This window comes from Halichoerus grypus, chromosome 13 (genome assembly GCF_964656455.1).
Source record: "Halichoerus grypus chromosome 13, mHalGry1.hap1.1, whole genome shotgun sequence".
Lineage (NCBI taxonomy): Eukaryota > Metazoa > Chordata > Mammalia > Carnivora > Phocidae > Halichoerus > Halichoerus grypus.
The window spans coordinates 63168812-63192091 of NC_135724.1; the positions used below are offsets into that span (position 1 = coordinate 63168812).

General features: G+C 46.6%; 1 protein-coding gene and 1 long non-coding RNA gene across 5 annotated transcripts in view; both read left to right on the forward strand.

Annotated features, from left to right (window-relative positions):
- Nucleotides 1-23280, forward strand: part of DGCR2 (DiGeorge syndrome critical region gene 2) — an 83336-nt gene that overhangs the window by 54221 nt on the left and 5835 nt on the right. For all 4 annotated transcript variants that reach the window (XM_036104267.2, XM_036104268.2, XM_036104270.2 and 1 more), the window contains 2 exons: nucleotides 6562-6738; nucleotides 18692-18895. In XM_036104267.2, coding sequence (XP_035960160.1) covers nucleotides 6562-6738; nucleotides 18692-18895 — 381 coding nt within the window. The remainder of the gene's footprint in view (nucleotides 1-6561; nucleotides 6739-18691; nucleotides 18896-23280) is intronic.
- LOC144379897 (uncharacterized) lies at nucleotides 18902-23278 on the forward strand. Its single transcript, XR_013443400.1, has 3 exons — nucleotides 18902-20741; nucleotides 22031-22094; nucleotides 22799-23278. It is a non-coding gene; the product is annotated as an uncharacterized LOC144379897 (long non-coding RNA).

Sequence of the window (23280 nt, forward strand, 5' to 3'; positions counted from 1 at the left end):
ATGTTCCCGTGCCCTGTCCCCTTTTCAGGCCTTGCTTTGGGGCTGCTGTTTGGGCCTGTGGTTTGAGCTTGGGTCCTATTTTCCCCCAAACATGTCCCAGTCCCATTGTGGATGTCTTAAGTATCTCTGAGAAGGACAAGTGAGGAATGGTGGTCCCAGGGACCCCAGAATTTTGCTCTGTCCACCTCACTTTGGAGAATGAAGGGAATTGACCTCAGAGCCCACCTGTTACCCAGCCTGAATGGCCTTGAGGCAGGCTGTGTTTTTACATAGAGTGGGTGAAGGCACAGACAGGATCAGTATTCAAAAGCCCCAGGCAGCTGGCTTCCCTGGAGAGAGGCAGGGTCTCACGGGACAGGGGTGCTAAGCCTGGCAGCTGGAAAGGGGCAGGGAGCAGAGATGGTGACTGCAGAGGCCCCAGCAGAGGGGCCACACCTACCAGTCTTTGCTCCTGCTTGGGAAGTCACCCCATTCTTGTGTCCTCCAAATATCCTATTGAAAGCATGTCCCATATTTGCAAACTTGGTCTTTCCGAAGAGTTGTGAGTGTAATGCGTAGATGTCCCACCGGAGTAGTAGATAAGTAAAGAGCTTTTGGGTTTCCAGGCCCAAATACCTTGCAAAGGGTAAATCTAGTAGTTCCTCATTGCCCTAATCACAGCCATTGGTGGTGAATCCTAGGCCTAGGCCAAGGCCCACTGCCCTGACCCCAGCAGAGCGCGCTGGCCTTCGGGATAGTATAGACACTCCTGGATACTGTTACCTTCTTGACATTGGCAGTTAAACAGAGAATACCCCAGTCTGCAGTGCATGATAGCATCTTCTGAGCTGGGGGGCATGGGACCGTCATCCCTGGCGAGAATGGCAGAGGCCCCGGGTAGGCTCTAATGGCCGTGCTTGTCTCTGTGGCAGCACTGGGGCATTTGGAGAGCAGTCATGAAAAATAAGTGTGTCGACACTGGCAGCAGTGGCTCAGTGTGCGAGGGACCCGAAGCAGGAGTGAGGCGCCCACACGGACGGTGCTGATGCCCTGATCTCCAGCAGCTCGGCGTGGGTGTGGGCGCAGCGTGGTGTTGGCTGCTTGTGCCCGCTTAAGTGAGACTTGGCAGTTCTGTTCCGGATTTAAATTAGTAGCCACAAAATGAATATGTGGCTAAAAAAGGTTCCTCTACTGCAGGATAACTGGCCGCAATACTTGACACAGCTCAACATCATTTGTTCTGGTTTTTTTGTATTTTGTCTTAGGTTTTTGTTTTTGTTTTGTTTTGTTTTGTTTTTGTTTTTTTTGAGAGGGAGAGAGAGTGGGGCGGGGGAGGGACAGAGGGAAAGGGAGAAACAGAATCTCAAGCAGGCTCCACGCCCAGCGCAGAGCCCGTCGTGGGGCTCCATCCCATGACCCTGAGATCATGACCTTAGCCAAATCCAAGAGTCAGACACTTAACTGACTGAGCCACCTGGGCACCCCTGTTCTGGGTTCAAAGAAATTAAAAGAAAAAAACATAAACTCACATGTAGCACCTGAATTCTGATGCATCCTGGATTGGGAGGGGAGTTATAAAAACTTTAGGGCACAGTTAGGGAAGCTGAATCTGGATTTGTAGTAGAGGTTGACTCATGGATTTTCAGAGGTTTGACCGTAGTGTTGTGCTGTGGACGAACGTGTAGGGCGAGCTGCCATGATGCAGGACAGAGCTTCGTGGGAGTTCATTATCTTCTTCCCTCTGTTTTTGTGTCTGTTTGAAAGTGTTCATACCGAAAGCATCTTAAAAGGTTTGTGCTAAGGAACTCCAGCGTGGGAGAATCCTGAAAACACAGCCCCAGCAAACGAGCCGGTGGCAGAGCCCCCGCTTTTGCTTACGAAAGTCGCTGTTTGCGAGGTGCCACCTGCTTCAAGACTGGGGACCCTGCCGCCTGGCAAGTGGGCCCAGAGGTGGTGCATCACGAAGGCAGCGGGAAGTGGATTTAAGCCTTTTGTCATGAATGGCAAACTCGCCCCAAAGGAAAGACTGCGTAAGAATATGAGCGATAGTGGTAGGAAGCCACCACGAGAAGGTGTTTAAAACTATTCACTTCATTTACATCTTGTCCAGTGTTTTCCTGTGTGTTTTATAACGTGTTGTGTACCGGCACAGTGGTGCCCGCAGAGTATTATCCATATATACACACTTCTTATCCGTGTGTGCAGGCACCCCACTCCCCAGGTGCACTTTAAGTTTGGAGCTCTGCTTGTGAGAGGGCCTGCTCCCATGGCCTCTCCCCTTGGAGGGAGGCCCTGCCTCCGGCTTCTGTCCGCACAGCAGGTCAGCCCCACCCCAGGGTGCCGAGACCCTGACGTTGAGGTAGCACCCAGGGCCTGGCGTGCCCCAGAAGGTGGAGAGCTGCTGCCACCAGAGAACACGGGTGCCACTTTTATAACATTGGTGACCGAAGTTTGAAAAGAGATCTGTGTTCTCCAGACGGAATCATCCCCATTTTCCCGTAAGCCACTCCCCAGGGCCCCAACATCATTGTTGTTAACAGTGTCATTTCAGTTTCTGGTTATGATACATGATATTTATTTTAAAATACAAAAATGGAAGCATACTGCATGTTTGATGTGTCCACGTTGTGTAACTTGCTTATTTAAGACCTGCTCAGTCTGGCGTCTTGGCCCCCATTATCCCCCCATCTCAGCATGCCCACCTCTAGGGGCTCACTTCCGTCACAGGTGGGCTGAGGCCACACATGCCACTTAGGAAGCCCTTTGTGGTCTCCATCTTCTTGGCCCTGGTGCCCACACCCGGGGAGTGTGACCCTCTTGTGTGCCCCCTGACCCGTCCTGATCTAGAATCTTCTGTCAGCAGTGAGGAAGGGGGCGGCGGGGGGAGGATCAGGGCTCAGGCGGGCCTAGAAGGCACAGTGCAGAGACCCTGTCCTCTGGGTGAGGAGACTGTCAAGCTGGAGTGGAGTCAGCTGGGGTCAGGCCACAGTTTTGCTGAAGGAAGGCAGCCCTGAGAGTGGGGTTGCTGCCTCCAGTAGAGGGGCATTTGGGAGGATCCCCATGGACCCTTGTGGGCCCCAGGGCAGGCCCGTTCGGTGGGGACTGTGGTAGCATACAGGAAGGTGAGACCCTGCCTTGAGAGGCAGACAGCCTGCTGCAGGATGGGGGTGCCGGCCGAGGAAATTCCGTGTTGTTGTACGTGGCCGTGTGTGGCCGGCTAAGGACAGCTCGTGTGCACAGGGAGCAGTTGCCGCCACCCCCACCCACCCCCACCCACCCCCATCTCCTCACACAGCTGTCTGAGGGTCCTCTATTTTTCCCCCTCCCACCCTCGTGGCTCCTTCTCTCAAGAAAGGCTACAGTAGCCTTTCCCTCTGCCCTCCCTCCAACGCCCCGCAGCCCTCCTCTCTAGCCACATGCCTCCTCTGCTGCTGCTGGAAGCCCTCCCTGGGATGCTCCTTCCCCAGGTCAGGGCTCGCTCCGGAGCAGGGCAAGGTAGCACAGCTGGCCTGGTCCTGGCTGCCGCCTGGGACGGCTCAGGGATTAGGCAGAGCCCACTGTGTCGAGCCGCCTGGACCACACGAACGATGGGGTTTATGGTGAACACCGGCTTCCCTTGATGAGCCTGGAATCGGGGTGCCCGGGGGCTCCTCTGGGCAGAAATGCCACACCCATGTGGCTGTAGCTTGCAGCTAGCAAAGGCCCACACCCTCTTGCCAGGTGGGAGAGTGCTCGGGAAGTCTGGCCTGGATGCCCCCAGACTCCGCTGAGCTGTCCCCTTCTCTTGCCGCTGGTGTGTCATGCTGTGTTGCTGTAATAAATCTTAGCCATGACTGCAGCTAGAAGCTGGGCCCCTTGAGTCCTTCTAGCAAAGCAGCACGCCTGTGTGTGGTGTGGGACTCCCAACACAAGCCTTGTCACCCCTCCCCTCCATTCTCTGCTCCCGAGGCACTGTTCCAAGGTCTGCCTTCATCTCCATGTGCCAGCTTTCTCTTTACCTAGAACAGCCATGACCTTCCAACATCACATACACTTCACTCACTGGGTCTCTTAGTCATCTGTTTCCAGTCCCTCCCCCCGCCCTGATTTGAGCTCTGCAAGGCAAGGCCTGGTGTACCCTGAGTGCCTGTTTACAGGATGGGGCCTGTGGGCATTTGTTAAGTCAGTGGGGGAGATGATTAGGAGGCTCTGTTAGATGCCTGGGGCTGCCCTAACAGAGTACCACAAACTTCTGGCTTAACACAAGTTTATTTTCTCACAGTTCTGGGGACAGATCCAGAATCAAGGTGTCAGCAGGGTTGCCCTCCCTCCAGAGGCTCCAGGAGAGTTCTTCCTTTGCCAGTGCATAGTGGCTCCTGGCGGTCCTTGGCTTGTGACAGCCACACTCCAGGCTCTGCTCATTTTCCACATGTTCCTCTGTGTCTTCTCCCTTGTTGTAAGGATACTGGTCCTTGGATTTAGGACCCACCCCAAATCCCAGATGATTTAATCTCGAGAGCAAAATAAGGTCACATTCTTAGGTTCCAGGTTCCATGAATTTTGGGGGGATGCTCCTCAACCCACTGCAGAAGCTAATTGAAGACCACACTGAGTGTGTTGGGGTTTTAGCTGCTGGCAGAGAAAGAATGGCTCCATTTTTGGGAAAATAGAGTATGAGGTGCCATAGAGAGGGCACATAAGATGAAGGCTTGAAAGGAACTAAGTTTGGCAAAGAGGAAGTGATCTTCTTAGTCATTGGTTTCAAGAAACTGCAGCCCACATGGCCTCAGGGTAAATAGGGCTTCTGACCAGCACAGAGCGAGGAGGCCCAGGTAGTCCCAGGTAGTCCCGTGGGCACCAGCGGGTGGGAGGAGCTCGCTCCACTCTGCCCTCCCTGTGCCCTCCGTCTGTGCATGGCTTGCTGGGGCCTGAGCCACCCTTACCCCACCCTACCCTCCACTCTCAGCTTGGCTCAGGTAGGTTCCACGCAGCTGTGGGCAGGACAGGGGGTGGGGACCAGGTGCAAGGACTCTACCCTGAGAGGTCATTTGTGGTCTTGGTCAGAGTTTTGCAGTTATGCACTGACATCGTGCTCTGGGCTGGTGACTAGACTCAGGGCTAAAGACTTTTTTTTTTTTAAGATTTATTTATTTTAGAACATGAGCAGGAGGGGCAGAGGGAGAGGGAGAGAGAATCTCAAGCGGACGCCACACTGAGTGCAGAGCCTGATATGGGGCTCAATCCCAGTACCCTGAGATCATGACCTGAGCTGAAACCAAGAGTTGGATGTCCAACCAGGTGCCCCTGAAGACTTGTTTGTTTTTTATAAAGGACAGGATGAATCTATTCCATTTTCAGCCCATGAGACAAGAAGCCAAATAGTGAAGAAAACAGTTTTTAAGAAGGGAGGCATCTCCCATCTGAAGGAGAAGAAGAAGGCACACAAGGGTTCCAGGAGACCTCATTGGGGAACAGGGGCTGGATGACACTGTGCTCATGGCAGGGCCCACTCTTAGCATTGGAGGCAGTCTCCCCAAATGGTGTAAGAAGACCCCCCCACCCATGCCCTCCCTCCACGGTCCTCCTGTGAGTCTGACCACTGGGGCCCCCGTATCCCCTAGCAGGTGTGCACTGACATTGACTGTGCCTCTCGGCTGGCGACTGGGCTTCTAGCCCATCATGCTTCCCCAGAGTCCATCTTCCTGCCCTTGTCAGGGAGCTGGGAGGCCATGTTCCCAGCGTCTAAAGGATGAGGCCCCCCCTCCAGACTCGCTGGCTCTTTAAAACTGACCTCCATGCTTAGTATTGGGAGGAAATAGAATTCAAAAGGCATGCATGGGAATGCCTTGTTGCTGTCAAAGGGTAAACCACATTGTCATCTTAATAAAATGAGGGTATCTCCGGTGACCCGCGTCCGGGTTAGCCTCAAGGCATCTTTTGGTGGTCCAGTGTCGGAGGGTTCTCTGAGGTAGAGAGTGGGGTCTGGGAGCTGGCTGTGCTGTGCCCCAGATATGGCCAGAGTCCCACCTCCTGGGACATTGCAGAAGAGAGGCTTAGAGGTTCCTGGCCCCCTCTCCCTGCACTCCGGCACCCCCACTCTGGCCTGCTAGGGCAGGACGATTTCTGATTGCCTGGTCCCCAGCTTGGAAGGCAGAAGTTCAGTGAGTGACAGAGTCTCCCTGGAGCTGGGGCTTTCCAGTTCACCCGGCCAGCTGATACCCCTGCTGGGCTGTCGGAGCCACGATTCTGTCGGAGTTGTGTCCCCCGGCATGTGTGGTGGGTGCCTTTTTGAGCCCTTCTCCATTTACCAGTTGATACCCTGTTGTAAGAGAGGATCCCCCGCCCTTGTTTATTTGTTGTTTATCCATATGAGCTCAGACATTTTAATCCACTGTGTTCTGGCCCGTTACTTTATTCTTCGTGTTGCCCAGAGCAGTGCTCATGGGAACTAAGGGAGGCTGTGAATGAATGCCGTAACTGCAGTGTGCACCGAGCACGTGGCGGCCCACAAGCCCTTTGACTGATGGTCTGGTTTGGGGGGGTCTTGGTCCCCATGAGGACTGCACATGATTGGTATGTTGACAGCATGTGATTTCCCCCCAGGTTCCTCAGAGGTGTTCCTGCCCCCAGACCCCATCTTCGCGTCGGCCATGTCGGAAAGCGACAGCGTGTTCTGCGCCCAGCTCCAGTGCTTCCATTTCCCCACCCTCCGCCACCACGACCTGCACAGCTGGCATGCCGAGAACTGCTACGAGAAGTCTTCGTTTCTCTGTAAAAGAAGTAAGCCACCGTGGCCGTGACTCCTAGGGAGCTGTAAGGAAGTGCTTCTCATGAGTACATGAATACGGCTCTCTGATTTCCGGACCTTGGTGTCAACCTTGAGTAGCCTTTGACCTCACGGTGCACCAAGGCAGACCCCTGTATCGCGGTGGGGCGGCAGGAGCTCCTTGCCTGGCTCACACCCCTCTCTGAACGCACACCGCCACCGTGGGGGGAGGGCAAGAGCTGGGCAGCAGTCCATGTCTGTGAGCCCTCGTTCCTCTTTCCCAGGATAGAGGTGGTAATTCCTGCCCTCCACACCTCGTTGTTGTTCGGAGATTAAATGAGAATGGTGACGGAGGACTTGCCACATCTTGTGGTGTCTTGGAGCCTCTGACTCCCCTGGTCACCCACCTGCACTCTCCTTGGATCTTTCCAAGACTGCCCACTCTGCATCTGGACTGCTCCCCCGGCTCCGTCTGTGATCCTTCCCTGTCCCTCTGCCCGCTCCCTCGCTCATATTCCACATTGAGGCCTCCTCTGGCTTCAGGGACACACAGTGTGTTGTCCTTATTGAGGGCAGGGACCCTCGTCCAGGCCCCTCTGCGGTGGGAGGAGGGATGAATTGCACCCAGAGGCAGCATGTAAGGCAGGCTGGGTGGCAGCCGATGGTCTGAGCGCCATTAATTTGGACCATCATTCCCTTCCCTCCTGATGGGTCATTCATCAGGGGTTCATAGATGTTTGAGCCTATTTCTGGACTCCATTCTGACCCTAGGCTGTTTGTCAGTCCTGTGCTGATATCACACCGTCTTTACAGGAGCTTTGGGATACATCCTCTTGGCCGGTGCTGGGCTTCCCTGCCTTGCTCTTGCCCCTGCTGTTGCTGACTCTCAACATTTTTTTCTCACCTGAATTTTAGGATCCGTTTTCTGAGCTCCATTATTAGAACGCTTACCTCGGTGGATTCTGCTAGGTTTTCTATTTATGCATTTTTGTGTCTTCTTTCAAATCTTTGACTTTTTATTTCTTTACGTTTTTTTCCCCTGGTGTTCCTTTACTTGCTAAGGGCTCAGTGTAGTGTTGATTAGAAGTGCTGGTAGTGAGCATAATCTTATCTTCCTAGCCTCAAAGGGAAAGCTTTCAGTGTTTCAGCGTTAAATATGGCACTTTCTTTAAGATTGAGAAAATACAGGATGCCTGGGTGGCTCAGTCGTTAAGCGTCTGCCTTTGGCTCAGGTCATGATCTCAAGGTCCTGGGATTGAGCCCCACATCGGGCTCCTTGCTCAGCAGGGAACCTGCTTCTCCGTCTGCCTGCCACTCCCTCTCCTTGTGCTCTCTCTCTCTGACAAATAAAAAAATCTTAAAAAAAAAAAAGATTGAGAAAATACCTTTTTGAGGTTAAGGAAGGACCTTTCCATTCCTACTTTGCTGGGAATTTCTACATTACAAAAATGTAAATGCTTTTTTGCACTTATTGGGATCATGTGGCTTTTTTTCTTTACTGATTTATATTACTATTTTGCTTATATGATTTTATTTATCATTTACTTTTTTACATTAGTAGATCTCTGATATTAAATCATCCTCAGGGTTTTTTGCATATATATTGCTGGCTTTGCTTGGCTGATATTTTATTTAGGATTTTTGAAACTCTTTAAAGAAATGAGCTTGTCCTGGGGCGCCTGGGTGGCTCAGTCATTAAGCGTCTGCCTTTAGCTCAGGTCATGATCCCAGGGTCCTGGGATTGAGCCCCGCGTCGGGCTCCCTGCTCCGCGGGAAGCCTGCTTCTCCCTCTCCAACTCCTCATGCTTGTGTTCCCTCTCTTGCTGTGTCTCTCTCTGTCACATAAATAAATAAAATCTTAAAAAAAAAAAAGAAAGAAATGAGCTTGTCCTGTTATGGTCCTTTTCTTTGCTTTCCTTGATTAGTTTTTGTATCACATTTATATTCGATTTATGAAATGAGTTGGGAAGTGTCTAAGTCACTTTGCACTAGTTGGGGATGATCTTGTCCTTGAGTGTTTAGTAGACCATACCCTATAGAACTATCTGGGCCTGGGAGGCGGGGGACTTTGTAATTTGTTATTTAGATACACAGTTGATACTCGAACAACATGGGTTTAAATCCACTTACATGTGGATTTTTTCAGTAAATACAGTACACTGTTGTGAATGTATTTTCTTTTCCTTATGATTTTCTTAATACTTTTTCTCTAGCTTATTGTAAGAATACAGTATATAATACATATCAAATACAAAATATGTGTTAATTGACTGTTCATGTTATCTGTTATCAGTTACTGTTTGGGTCAACAGTAGACTATTAGTAGTTACATTTTTGGGGAGTCAACAGTTATACATGGATTTTCAACTATGCAGAGGTCAGCGCCCTTAACCCTTGCATCGTTCAAGGGTCCACTGTAATTTCGAACTTAGGGAAGAGTTGTGGTAATGGTATAAAGAACTTCCTCTCATATACCCCCTACACAGATTCACCAGTTATTTGTATTTTGCCACATTTGCTTATCATTTTTTCTCCGCATATTTATTCTGATCCATTTGAGAGTAAATTGAAGATATTGTACTCTAGAGGCCTAAATATTTGGTGTGTTTCCTAAGAACCAGGACACAGTCTTACATAACCACAATTATGAAAATCAGGACATTTAACATGAGTGTAGTGCTAAACAGTAATCTGCAATTTGTTATGACAGTTTTGTCAGTTGTTTCAATAATACACCTTATAGCTATTTTTTTTTCCTGGTCCAGGATCCAGTCCAGAATCATACATTGCATTTAGTTGCAGTGTTTCTTTTTCCTTTTTGTCTTTTAGTTTGAGTAATTTCTATTGACGTGTTTTACTAATTCTTTCCTTAGCTTTGTTGAGTCTGCTTATGAGCCCATTGATGGCATTTTTCACCTGTTTGGTTTTGACATTTTGTGTGTTTTTCATTTCTAGCATTTCTATTAGATTCTTTTTATTTATTTATTTTATTTAAAAAAAAAAAGATTTTATTTATTTATTTCTCAGAGAGAGAGAGAGAGCACAAGCAGGGGGAGGGGCAGAGGGAGAAGGAGAAGCAGACTTCCTGCTGAGCAGAGAACCCCACACCGGGGCTTGATGCCAGGACCCCTGAGATCATGACCTGAGCTGAAGGCAGCCGCTTAACCAGCTGAACCACCCAGGCATCACTATTTGATTCTTTCTTGAGTTTCCATCTCTCTGCTGAATTTTTCATCTCGTATATTATCTGTCTTTTGCATTAGAGCTTTGAACATATTCATCATAGTTATTTTAAATTTTCTGTGGGATGGTTCCTTTATTTGAGTGTAGTTTTGTTGATCTAGTTGTCTCTGGAGTTTTTGTGGGTTTTTTATTTTTTCTGGCTTTTTGTATGCCTTGTAATATTTTGTCGAAGATCAGACAACTTGTATAGGACAGTAGAGATTGAGTTCAGTAGGTGGTTTTGGTCCATGGAAAGAGGCTTGCCTTTCCTTCTGATAGGACTTGTGTGTAGGGAGGGTCTTTACTGCAGTGGTGGTATGGGGGTCAGTATGGGCAGGTTTTGGGCTGGGCTGTGGGTATCCTGCATGCAGCCCACCCTTCGTATTCAGTAGCTGCCTTGTGTCTAGAGTGGAGCTGGTTTTCCAAAGGGCTCTTCTTTCTTTCTTTTTTTTTTTTTAAGATTTTATTTATTTATTTGACAGAGACACAGCGAGGGAGGGAACACAAGCAGGGGGAGTGGGAGAGGGAGAAGCAGGCTTCCCGCTGAGCAGGGAGCCCGACGCGGGGTTCGATCCCAGGACCCTGGGATCATGACCCGAGCCGAAGGCAGACGCTCAACGACTGAGCCACCCAGGCGCCCCCCAAAGGGCTCTTCTTAATGTCTGCTCTGCCCTCTGCTTTAGATCTTCCCTTGGGGCCACTCTTGAGAGAGTCTGTCTCTTGCAGCTGTCTTAATGTGTGTGGCCATCACCAGCATCTGTCCTGCCTCCAGCTGAAGTTGTAGATCCATCACGGGGTTTTCACCAGTGCCCTAAAAGCTCCCGGTGTGCTCTGATTGGAGGCAGTTGGCGTGGGAAGCTGGGGGCAGGCTAACTAACTACAAGCCAGGCAGTTAAGGCAATTGGTTTGAGGGGCATATTTGGCTTTCTCTGCTGGGTCCTGCCTTGGAAGTGTGGAAAAAACAGGGAAGCTCATAGTCATCGACCAAATCCTAAATGTTTTGGGCTGGTCGCCGCAGAGGTGGTGGGTCAGAGCTCTGTTGTCATATATGGTCTAGCCATTGTCTGTATATTTAGTCCCTTAGATACATCATCTGATGAGGCATGTGGTGTCGCTTTGCCCTGACATTGGAGACATTAGGTTTGATCCCTGGATTAAGGTTGTACCTGCCAGATTTCTGTACTGTAAAGTTCTAGTTTTTCGCGTTTTGAAATTAATAAGTAATATGTGAGGAGATCCTTTGAGGCCATGTAAAATTCCTGTTCCTCATCAAATTTGTACCTGCTGATGCTGGCATGTATTGGCAATTTTCTAACTCTGTCATTCCTTCCATATTTACTAGTTGGCATTCTATGGTAAGGAAGAGCATTCCCTTCTCCCCCGTTTATTAATTTCTTTATTTGTATTAGAATGCACTCTTGGATTTTTATTATATAAGATAGGTTATAATTCATGAGTACCATTATTTTTATGCTTAATTTGACCCATTTATGCTGGCTTTTTTTTTTTTTTAAATTGACATTTTTATTGAGATCCTGTAGGTTCAGATGCATTTAAAGGAAGTAAGACAGAGAGATCCCTTATACGTTTTGCCTGATTTCCCCAAATGGGAGCGTTTTGCAAAACCATAGTGTAATATCACAGCCAGGATATTGACTTGGACACAATCCACTGATCTTATTCAGCTATCTCCAGTTTTACTTGTATTCATTTGTGCGTGTGTGTATGTGTGTGTGCGTGTGAGAGAGAGAGAGAGAGAGAGAGAGAGAGGGATTTATAGAGTTTTATTACTTGTCTAGGTTCCTATAACTCAGTCAAGATATGAGTAGTTCCAGCACCATAAAGATCCTCCCTATTATTCCTTTATAACCACACGCACTTGCAACCACTGTCCGTGGTGGTAGAATTCTCCAGTGAAACCACTTGGGCCTGAGATTTCTTTTGGGGGGAGTTTTTAAATTATGAATTCAACTTATATGATGGCTATAGGACTGTTCAGATTGTCTATTTCACGTTGAGTGAATTTTTGATAGTTTCTGGTTTTCAAAGAATTGATCCATTTCTTGTAAGTACTCAGATTTATGGGCATAGAATTATTCATAGTGTTCTCTTTTTTTTAAGATTTTTAAAAAAATTTATTTGAGAGAGAGAGAACATGAGAGAGGGGAGGGTCAGAGGGAGAAGCAGACTCCCTGCTGAGCAGGGAGCCTGATGCGGAACTTGATCCTGGGACTCCAGGATCATGACCTGAGCTGAAGGCAGTCACTTAACCAACTGAGCCACCCAGGTGCCCCTCATAGTGTTCTCTTATTAACCTTCTTATGACTGCAGGATTTATAGTGATGTCCCCTATTTCATTCCTGATTTGTGTTTCTCCCATTTTGATTTTGTCAGTCTTGCTAGAGGTTTATCAATTTTGTTGATTTTCTTGAGAACCAGCTTTTTGTATCATTGATTTTTCTCTATTTTCAATTTCACTGATTATTGCTCTTTATTATTTCCTTCTGTTTGCTTTCTTTTTCTAGTTCATCTTGTACTTTCTGGACTCAGCCTTTTCCCAAATAGCCTTAGAGGACCTGGACACTAGTTATGCTCATGGCTTTTACGCCATTTCAGTGGACAGAGCTAAGACGTGTGTATGTGTGTGCGTGTGTGCATGTGTGTGTGTGTGTGTATCTTGGATGTAGATTTTTGATACTAATTTAATTGTTTTAATGATTATAGATGTATTCAAATTTTCTGGTTCTTTTTCAGTCATTTTGATAAGTCATATTTATCTAGGGCATTGCCTATGTGTCTGAATTTTCTACTTCATTCTCATACAATTCTCTTAGCATTCTCTTAGGATTTTTGAAGCATTCGTGTATATCATTATGACCTCCTTTTGATTTCTAATATTATTTATACCTTCTTCCTTTTTTCTTGATTAGTCTTACTAAAAATTTGGCTCTTTGATTCATCTTTGTGACTGACCAGCTTTGGGTAGTAATGGAGTCTCACTGTTGTGTATCTGTTTTCTGTGCCATTAATTTCTACTGTCAGTTTCCATCCTTTCACTTTTATTAGATTTACCCTTTTCTGGGGTGCCTGGGTGGCTCAGTCGGTTAAGCGTCTGCCTTTGGCTCAGGTCATGGTCCCAGGGTCCTGGGATCGAGCCCTACATCGGGCTTCCTGCTCAGCAGGGAGTCTGCTTCTCCCTCTCCCTCTGCCTGCTGCCCCCCCCCCCCCCCCCGGCTTGTGCTCGCTCTCTCTCTCTGTGAAATAAATAAATAAAATCTTAAAAAAAAAAAGATTTACACTTTTCTTTTTCCACCTTCTAGAGTTAGACCCTTATCTCCTTAATTTTTAGTTTTTTTCTAATATAAGGCATTAAAGTTTAATTTTCCCTGTACTTACAAACAATAAAGTACACAGATCTTAAGTGCAAGTTTGTTGAAATTGTACACATGTGTAACAACTTCCCAAATCAAGATGTGGAATATTTCTAGCCCTCCAGAAGATGCCTCCTATCCTTTTGTAGTCAGTATGTTCCCCCCTTCCAGGAAGTCATTCTTATCATAGATTAATCATAGATCGTATTTACTAATAGTCTCTAATTTAGTGGTTTATGTGTATTGTGATCAGATTAACATGATATTTATGTTCTATTGTTGTTAGGATTTTTGTTACTATTCCATATGTGCGTAAACTCTTGGCAGTAGGATTTTTTATACATTTATTAGCTCAGGCTTATTGATGGCATTGTTCAAGTCTGTTTGGACTGCATGGTATATCAATTGTTGAAAGAGATGTGTTTTAATCTCTTGCTGTGGATGTTGATTCATCCATTTTTCCCTGATAATTCTCTAATTTTAGCTTTATCTGTCTTGAGGTCATGTTATTGGGGGCGTTAAGTACTCATAATTATTATATCTTCCTGAATTGAACCTTTTTATCATGATGTAATGATCCCTTTTTATCCATACTAGTTTTTGTTGGTTTTGCTTAAAGTCTTACTTCTTTTCCAGTGGTAGCTGCAAAATGGTATTATGAGAAGAGGCTTAATAGATAGCCAGACTTTGAATCCAAGTTTGGCCTTGGACAAGTTTCTTGAGCTCTGTCCCTTGGGTTCCACATCAGGAAAAGGGGGTAGTAGAGCACACCTCACCATGTTGTTGGGAGAGATTGGTCAACATACGTGCAGTGCAAACAACAGTCCTTGGCATATAGAAAGCTCTCAATATATATGAACTGTTTTCATTATTATTACATAATATTTTTGTGCTAGCTTCCTTTTAATATGCCTTTTTGTACTCTTTAATTAAGTCTTCAAGTTGATTTTGGCACTTTATTCTGTGCTGTTTACCCAGGATTTTTCTTCTTTTTTATCTTTTCCTGACTTATACGAGATTAATCAACTTTTCTCTAGTCTCTTTTTTTCCTATACTGGTTCAGAAGTTCTGTTACATATGCCTGTCGTGTTAGTGGTTACCCTTACATTTTTAAAGGGCATAATTGATTTATTTTTTTAAATCTAAAGACAGTGTCTCTAACTTCCTTCTTGTTAATACAAAGACCCTATATTGCGAGGCCAGTCTAAGATCTGAATTACAAATTTACAGAATTTGCTGCTTAGTAAGTAATTTCTTTTCTCCCTGATGGAGCCTGTAATTTCCAGTGGGCCAGTGCCACTTTGTGTACACTGATCGAGTGAGGAAGATCTAGACTGCACAAGGGCCTAATTTCTACTCACCGTGCGAACCACCTTTTAAGAAGGCTTAAAAAGGGACATTGGGGGCATCTGGGTGGCTCAGTCAGTTAAGTGGCTGCCGTTGGCTCAGGTCATGATCCTGGAGCCCCAGGATTGAGTCCCACATTGGTCTACCTGCTCAGTGCTTCTCCCTCAACCTGCTCTCATGCTCTCTCTCACTCTCTCTCAAATCAATAACATCTTTAAAGGGGGGGGGGGGCATTGGGAGGATGGTTAAAACCAACCCTTATCTTTCTTACAATTCTGCAGAGCACATGCCCTGCGTCTGCAACTTGGGTATGCCTCCCCTTCCCTAGATGATGAATTCACGAGGGACCTCACAGGCTGCTGAGAACAAGTGTGCTTTTCAATGAATTATTTTATGGATATCAGTCAAAAAGTCACCATTAGCTGGAACTGGAAAGCAGAGGGTTTTGTTTTTGTTTTTGTTTTTTCCCCAGTGGCAGCCATTTCAGCTCAAAAGCTCAATTCTTGGAAGACACACTTCCCTGTGCACCTAAAAATAAAAAGTAAAAAAAACCCACCAAAAGCTCTATATTGCTTTAGCTTCAGTTGTTCCCCAGCTTCTGACTTACATGGACTTGTCCATTATTTTAGTTTTACTTTGTTTTTATATTTCTTAAATGAATCACTTGTTGGTTTATGAAGCCAGCATTTATGTACCTTTCCTCACATGTTCCTCAGTTTCTTTATTATTTCTTCTTGCATCCCACTTCTTTCTGGGTTCAGCTTTTTATTTCTCAAATACATTCTTTAGGAGCTCTTTGAGATGAGGTTGTGTTGTTAGTGCTACACTCTCTGAATGAAAAGTCTATTTTTTGTCCCCAATCCTGAATTTTCATTTAGCTGGGTATAGATTTGTTGGTTAACAGTTACTTTTTCTCAAGACTTTGAAGATGTTATTTTATTGTTTCTGCCTGTTCCTTGCTCTGAACTATCATATGTCTTTCCTTCGTTTGTTGGGTGTGTTATAAATTTAAAACTTCTTATCTTCCTGCTCCACAAACAGGCTGTGAGCACCCCGCCCAGATGGCCAGGTGCGGCAGTGTGATAAGGCTGGCCTCTGCCATAAGTTCTCCTTGCCCTCCCCTGACTGTGACCTAGTGAGAGTCAAGTGCTCTAGTGCAGTCCGCCCCCCATGCCTTTGCTTGTGCACTCCACCCTGACCCCCAATAAAGCACTTGCTGTGGGTCTTCGCTCCTTCTCTGCTCCCTGTCCACTTGGTTGAGCGGCACCCTTGGTGTTCTTCCTGTGTGATCCCTCCTGGTGTGCAGTGAATCTGTCGGTCCAGGACCTATGAGTATAATACACTTCGTTTTCCTGTGCCTCCCCTGGGTTCCCCTTGTGGCCATCCTGACTGACCATTGCCTAAAAGAACACAGAACAGTAGGTAGTTGTCCTCTCTTGTTGCTTTTGAGTTTCTCTTTGTTGATACACTGAGGTTTCATCACATTGTGTCTGGTTATTGATTTATTTTTATTGGTCCTTTTAGGACCCCTAGGGATTTATATGTTTTGTTGATAATGGGACGATCTCAGCCATCATCTCTCTTTTTTTTAAACAGCTTTATTAAGTTATAATTCACATACTTTATAATTCACCCATTTAAAGTGTACCACTCAACGCTTTTTAGTATATTCACAGGTAAGTGTAGCTATTACCACTAATTACATGTACATCTACATATACATTTTGCCATATACATTTTATTCAGATTAGCTTCAGATTGATACTAGGTTCATTTCAGTGATATGTGGAATGTTACCTCTTATAACCCTATTCCCTTTCCTTCTTTCTGTGGTATTATTATACACATTAGGTCTGTTAGTGTTACAAACGAACAAAACATAGTTGTTAATTACCACCTCCAGTCATTTCCTTAGCCTAGAACAGCTTTGCTTCCACACACCTCCTTTGGGCTGTTATTGGCAAACACGTTCATTGCATTTCTATATGTTAGAAGCCCAGTACTGTTATAAACACAGTATCTTATACAATTGCCTTTTCAGTCAGTTGAGAGAAAAAAAATACTCATTTATATTGTCTTTCATAATTACATAATTATCTTTTCTAGTGCCTTTTGGTTTTTTGTATGGATCCAACTTCCTCTCTGAGGGTCACTTTCTTTTAGCCTTAAGAACTTCCTTTGGGGTGGGGCGCTTGGGTGGCTCAGTTGGTTAAGTGTCTGACTCTTGATTTTAGCTCACGTCGTGATCTCAGGGTTGTGAGATAGAGCCCGCGTCAGGCCCTGTGTCAGGCTCCTCACTGGGTGTGAAGCCTGCTTAGGATTCTCCCTTTCCCTCTCTCTCTGCCCCTCCCTCCCCTCATGCTCACTCTCTCTCCCTCTTTAAAAAAAAAAAAAAAAAAAACTTCTTGGGGGAAAAAAGATCTTATAAGAATTGGTATTTCTTGGGCGCCTGGGTGGCTCAGTTGGTTAAGCGACTGCCTTCGGCTCAGGTCATGATCCCGGAGTCCCGGGATCGAGTCCCACATCGGGCTCCCTGCTCGGCAGGGAGTCTGCTTCTCCCTCTGACCCTCCTCCCTCTCATGCTCTCTGTCTCTCATTCTCTCTCTCGCAAATAAATAAAATCTTAAAAAAAAAAAAAAAAAGAATTGGTATTTCTTATAAGGCAAGTGTGAAAGCAACAAATTCTCTCAGGTCTTGTCTGTCTGGGGAAAGTCTTTATCTTGCCTTCAGGTTTTGAAAGCTAGGTTTGCTGGATATAGGATTTTTGCTTGACAGTTTTTTCTTTGAGCACCTTGAGTATGTTATCCCACTGCCTTCTCACCTCTGTTTTTTCTGCTAAGAAGTCAGCTGTTAGTCTTATGAGGGTTCTCTTATAAGTAACAAGTCATTTCTGGCTTGCTGTTTTTAAGGTTTTCACTTTTTCTTCGACTTTAGCACTTTGCTATGATGTGTGTGTCTGACGTGTTTAGGCTCTTTGCATTTATCCAACTTGGAGTTTGTTGTGCTTCCTACACGTATAGGTTTTTCCAGTGAATTTGGGAAGTTTTCAGCAGTTATTTCTTCAGATACTTTTTTCTGCTCCTTCTACTCTCTTCTCCTTTTGGTACTTCCATTTCGTGTATGATGGTGCACTCGATGGTGTCCCACGTTTCTCCAAGGGCTGCTAATTTTTCATCATTCTTTTCTTCTCTGTTCTAGCAGAGAACAGTTCTATGTGAGTTTCTTGCCCTGCATATTCCTGACCACATGAGCTTTGTAGATTTGACTCCAGTCTTAAGTGAGGCACAGACCGATGGTTGTGGGATTTCTGATGAGTTTTTTAGATATCTCTACTCCCTTTGGAGACTGAAACAAACTTCTTCTCATATCCCTTTGCCCTTCACTGAGAATGTGTCTTTTGGAGAGCTGCCCCTGCCTCATCCCTTGTCCCTTCCTCCAGGCATCTGTTGTGTCTGGGGCTGGCTTAGGGCTCTTGAGTTTACAGCTCCCTCTCGTCTCTGGCCATGGCCATTTCTCTTCCTCTAGCCCAAGGTCAGGTCCGCACAGAGTTTACTGTGTGTGTCTTGGGACTAGTGGACTTTGTAAACAGAGCCAGCAGCTTCTTGGGAGAATCATTGGAGACACATTCTCAAATGTGTTGTAAAATGGTTAATATGCATGGCAGCTGCATCTTAAAATTGAGGAAATCTCTAAGTAAACTGCTTAGGCAAACACTTGAAAGCAAACACTTCTCCATGGGCTTTCCCCTGGAATCTAGCACTCTTCTCTCTCCTAGGTGTCTGGGCTCATGGCCAGGTGTGCCCTGACCAGGTGTGCTTTGTCCTAACAGTGAGCTGTAGTGACCTCTCTCAGATAGCCACTTCCTCTGGTTGTGGGCCAGATTCACACACTCCAGCACTGGGAGGGCTCTCAGGTTGATCTTGCGAACTCCTCTGTTGTCATGTCTGCTACCTAGACCCAGCTGGGGAGAGTCAGGACTCCTTCTGCTGATAATGCATACATATATGCATGTATGTGCATGTTGCAGGTCAAACATGCGTTGACATCAAGGACAATGTGGTGGATGAAGGTTTCTACTTCACCCCCAAAGGAGACGACCCATGCCTGAGCTGCACCTGCCATGGTGGGGAGCCCGAGATGTGTGTGGCTGCCCTCTGTGAGAGGCCCCAGGGCTGCCAGCAGTACCGCAAGGACCCCAAGGAATGCTGCAAGTTCATGTGCCTGGACCCAGGTGAGACTGATGGTGGGTCATGAGTCAGCTCCCCTGTTCTGAGCTGGAGCCCAGATGTCCCTTTGCTTTCTCAGTGGTAGGGACTCATGAGAGCTCATGGCACATGGCATAGCAACAGTGGCAGCATTTGTTGACAGAACTGTCCTGCCCGCTTTGAGGGCCAACTGCTCTTGTGGGCATGTGTGTGTCACATGACCCAGTTTTCTCTAACTGCCACCTTACAGGTTGGCTTGTGTCAGCTCTCAGGTAGGTAACAAGTACTGTACACCAGTGAACTTGAACTTGAATGTGGGTGTCTGTTCATGAATCAGCTGTAACTGATGGCTTCAAACCTGACCTTTCTCCTCTCAAGACTTATGTCCCCATTTGAGCTCTTTTCTGAGTATGGTGATGTGGACGGTAATGACAGTTTTTATTGCTTATAGTCATTGATTTTTACCATTAAGATCTTTCAGAGAAAGATTAAATATTACCCTCAGTTTTGAGAAAGAAACTCCTTTCTACCAGGTGGTGTTTGTGGTTAGACACTATGCAGGCATGTGGTCTCTAGATAGCCCTCTTCCTTTCCTTTAAAAAAAAAGAGCAGCAGGTAGCAACCTGCTCTGTACGACCATTAGTGGGCATCACACTCCATACAGCATGCTGGATTATTCTCCACACCAGTGCAGTTGGCATCTCTGTGAATTCATAATCTCAAGTGAAATGTAAATCAAAAGCATGAATTTGTTTTTTTATCTTGGCAGTGTGAGAGAGACGTGGACAGGGCCTTGTGGAAGTCCCTAAGCTCATGGACCCCGTAGAAGAGAAGGTTGGGCAGGGCGTGGTGGCCATCTCCATCCTCCAGGGCCCCTGTGGAGGAGAAACTGATTTGCCTAGTGCTGGTGGGACAGGAGCTGGAACTGGTGTGTGAGGGCCACAACAACTAGAGCTCTCATTAAGTAGAGAGTTGTCAGTGTCCCTGCATGCCAGGAAGGGCTTCTGGGGGAGAGGGCAAAGCAGTGTCAGAGGGTGTCTGAGGTTTGGCCGAATCAGACACTTTGGCACATGTCCCAGACGTGCAATCGGCTGTGGAGAGTACAGAGGAGCCTACCAGGGAGAGTGGAGGTCCGTGAGGGTACACTTGGGCCTCCCTATCTCACAGAGTAGATTGTATCTGCTTGTACAAGATGCATTCCTATGGGATTCTGACAAGCACTGATTGGGTGCTTACCAGGTCTCCTGTGTCCTGGCCACATCACTCTGAACCTCCAGCTCACTTACCTTCCACAGGAGTCAAACTCTGGCTTTCATAAGCCACATCACCTGGATTTCTCATTCCATCTCTTAGGAGTCTACCAGTGTTGCCTTACCCCTCCATCCAGGCTTTGTCAGAATGACTAGGCCTATATAAAGCCTGTAGGCAAGGCTTGCCTAGCCCTGAGGACTTCTCAGCAGAGCAGGGCTCTCAGGGCCTCTGGATGAGACCACAGCTGCTGCAGGCCATTCTCCTGTGCAGCCAGAGCAGCTTATCCAGAACTTCTCCCTGCCTCTTGTTCAGCCTTACTTTTGCAGGCTCCTAACTGCTTCCCAGGCTGAGTGTCTTCCCCTGGGAAGTGACTGTATTCCAACAAGGACAGAGACACTGCCACCCAAACTGGGGACATTGGGAAAGTATCCCCTTCAACAAAGCAAGGATGTCTGCTCTCACCACTCTGTTCATGGTTGTATAGGAGGTCAAGGGCAGTGCCAGAAAATGAAAAGGTATCCAGACCAGAAGGGGAAAATGAAATCATCTTTTTTTTTAGTAGATGACATGATTGTCTGCATAGAAAATCCCAGAAGATCTACAAGAAAGTTACTAAAACTAGTAAGTGTGTTTAGCAAGGTCTCCACATACAAAGTCATATATAAAACTCCATTGTTTTTATATATACTACCTGTGAACAGTTGGAAATTGAAATATCTAAGAAAAGTACCATTTACAGTAGCACCAAAAAAACATGAAATACTTAGGTATAAGCCTTACAAATATGTGCACAATCTCTATGCTACAAACCGTAAAATACTGATGAAAGAAATCAAAGGTGTAAATAAAAGGAGAGGTATACCATGTTCATGGATCATAAGACTCAATATCATTAGGCAGTTAACTCCCCCCAAATTATCTGTGGATACAATGCTGTCCTAACCCAAATTCCAGCAGACTTTTTACAGACATTGACAAGCTGATTCTAATATTTATGTAGAAGAGTGCCTGGCTGGCTCAGTCAGTGGAGCACAGGACTCTTGATCTCAGGGTTGCAAGTTCGAGTCCCATGTTGGGTGTAGAGATTACTAAAAAGCTTAAAAAAAAAAAGATAAATAAAACTTATGTAGAAAGACAAAGGAATTAGAATAGCTAAAACAGTTTTTGAAAAGAATAAAGTTGGAGGATTCATGGTACCTGATTTAAAACTTACTGTATGGTCATAGTAATCAAAACAGTGTGGTATTATCAAAAGAAGAGATACATAGATCAGTGGAACAGAATAGTCTAGAAATAGTCCCACACATATATGGCCAACTAATATTTGACAACAGTACAAAGGCAATTAAATGGAAAAAGGATATCTTTTAACAAATGATGCTGGAACAATTGGGCATTCATATGCAAAATATATATATACACACACATATACCTTTAACTACATATCTTACTATGTATAAAAATTAACTCAAAATGGTTATAGACCTAACTGTAAAACCTTAAATTGTAAAATTCCTAGGAGAAAATATATGCTCTAAAAAAAAGAACATAGAAATCATAGAAAAATCTTTGTGACCTTGGGATAGACAACACTTGTAGCTAACCAGTCATGGCGTGAGTCCCCAGGGACCCAAGAGTTGCCTTCTGGCTCCTAGGACAGTGCTGTTTTCTCTGTGTCTGACAAAGTGTGTGCAGGTGGCTTTCTTCTAGGGGATGCTTCTTCCTTCCTGGTAATCACCATGGAGGGATGGTCAGGGACCTTGACTGTGTCCTTGGGTTCATTTTGGAAGTGATTAATAAGAGTCATTGCAAAGGGACTGCTGCTTTAGGTGCCCCCTTGGGACTCTGAGCTGGCCAGGAATGAACAGACATGTCAGCAGCCCCCTGAGCTGACAGACTTCCTCCCACAGACAGAGACAAAATGTTCCCTTGAGACTGGAAGAGGATCAGAGGCACCACAAAAGCAGCTAATTGGTGAGAGGACGTATCCTTTCCACATATTTACTTCCCAAGGGTTGTCAGCAATAAGTGCAGCTTTGAGGGAAGCTCTCTGGCCCTGTAGGAGGAGGGCAAGAATGAGCTCGGACCATCTGCATTGGTGTGGAGCAGGCTGGGCCAGCAGAAGGAGTAGAAGGGCCCTGGGAGCCCGGCCTTTCACATGGAATCCATGTTGGCCGTGAAGTGTCTCCTTGGAGCTGGTGGTTGGGGAACCTGCCCGCATGGTTGTCACAGAGTTGAAAGTCGACAGTCCTTGGCCCTTCCACCCATGCGGAGTCCTGCTTCCAGTGGCTACCGGTCACTCTCCCCCCCACTGAGGCCTCCGTGGCCTTCCCTCTGGGTCGTGGAGGCAGGGATTCCCGGGACCACTTCCTGGTTCTGTGTTTCTGTGGCTTGGCGCGAGTGGCCCGTCTCACCTCGGTGAGAGCCCCTGGAGAGGTCTGTCCCACGGTTGGCACTCAGCCAGTGCAAGTTCTCTTCCCTCACACCTCATCCCATGATCATCTGTGCTCCCCCTGCAGCAGCTCCATGGCAGGTACCTAACAAACACTGGTGGGCACCAGGGCAAGGCAGGGTGTCTCCATGTGGGCACTGTCAACATTTGGGGCTCAGCACTGTGATGTGGGCCCTTCTTGTGCTCAGCAGGATGTTGAGCAGCATCCCTGGCCTTTACCCACTAGATGCCAGGAGTGCCTGCACCCTCGAGGGGTTGATGGTGACCCAAAGTGTCTCCAGACATTGCCCAATGTTCCCTGGGAGTGACAGAGTCGCCCAGGTGAGCATCCCTGGTCTAGGGTCCAGGAGCTTGGTCACATAGGCCTGATTTTGTACTGTGTGGTTGGGGGCACAGGGGCCCATAACAAAGCTTCTTAGGCAGAAGGGGTGCATTGCATGGAACTTAGTGCTAGGCTGGAAGGTAAAATATTTTTCCTGGCTGAAGATTTGCTTCTCTCCTTTGGTGTTATCACAGTATGCATGACTCTGAGCTGTTTCATTTCTGCCATCTCTCCTGAGATCGTCAAGTGCAGGGAATCAGGAAGCAAGTTGCCTTTTCCACATAACCGCTTGGTGGTGAAAGGCTGTCGCCTTCCCATAGCACTAAGTGCCTGGGGGGTCAGGCTCTCCTTTTCGGAAAACAGCCGGTTTCCTTCCTCCCCTTGTA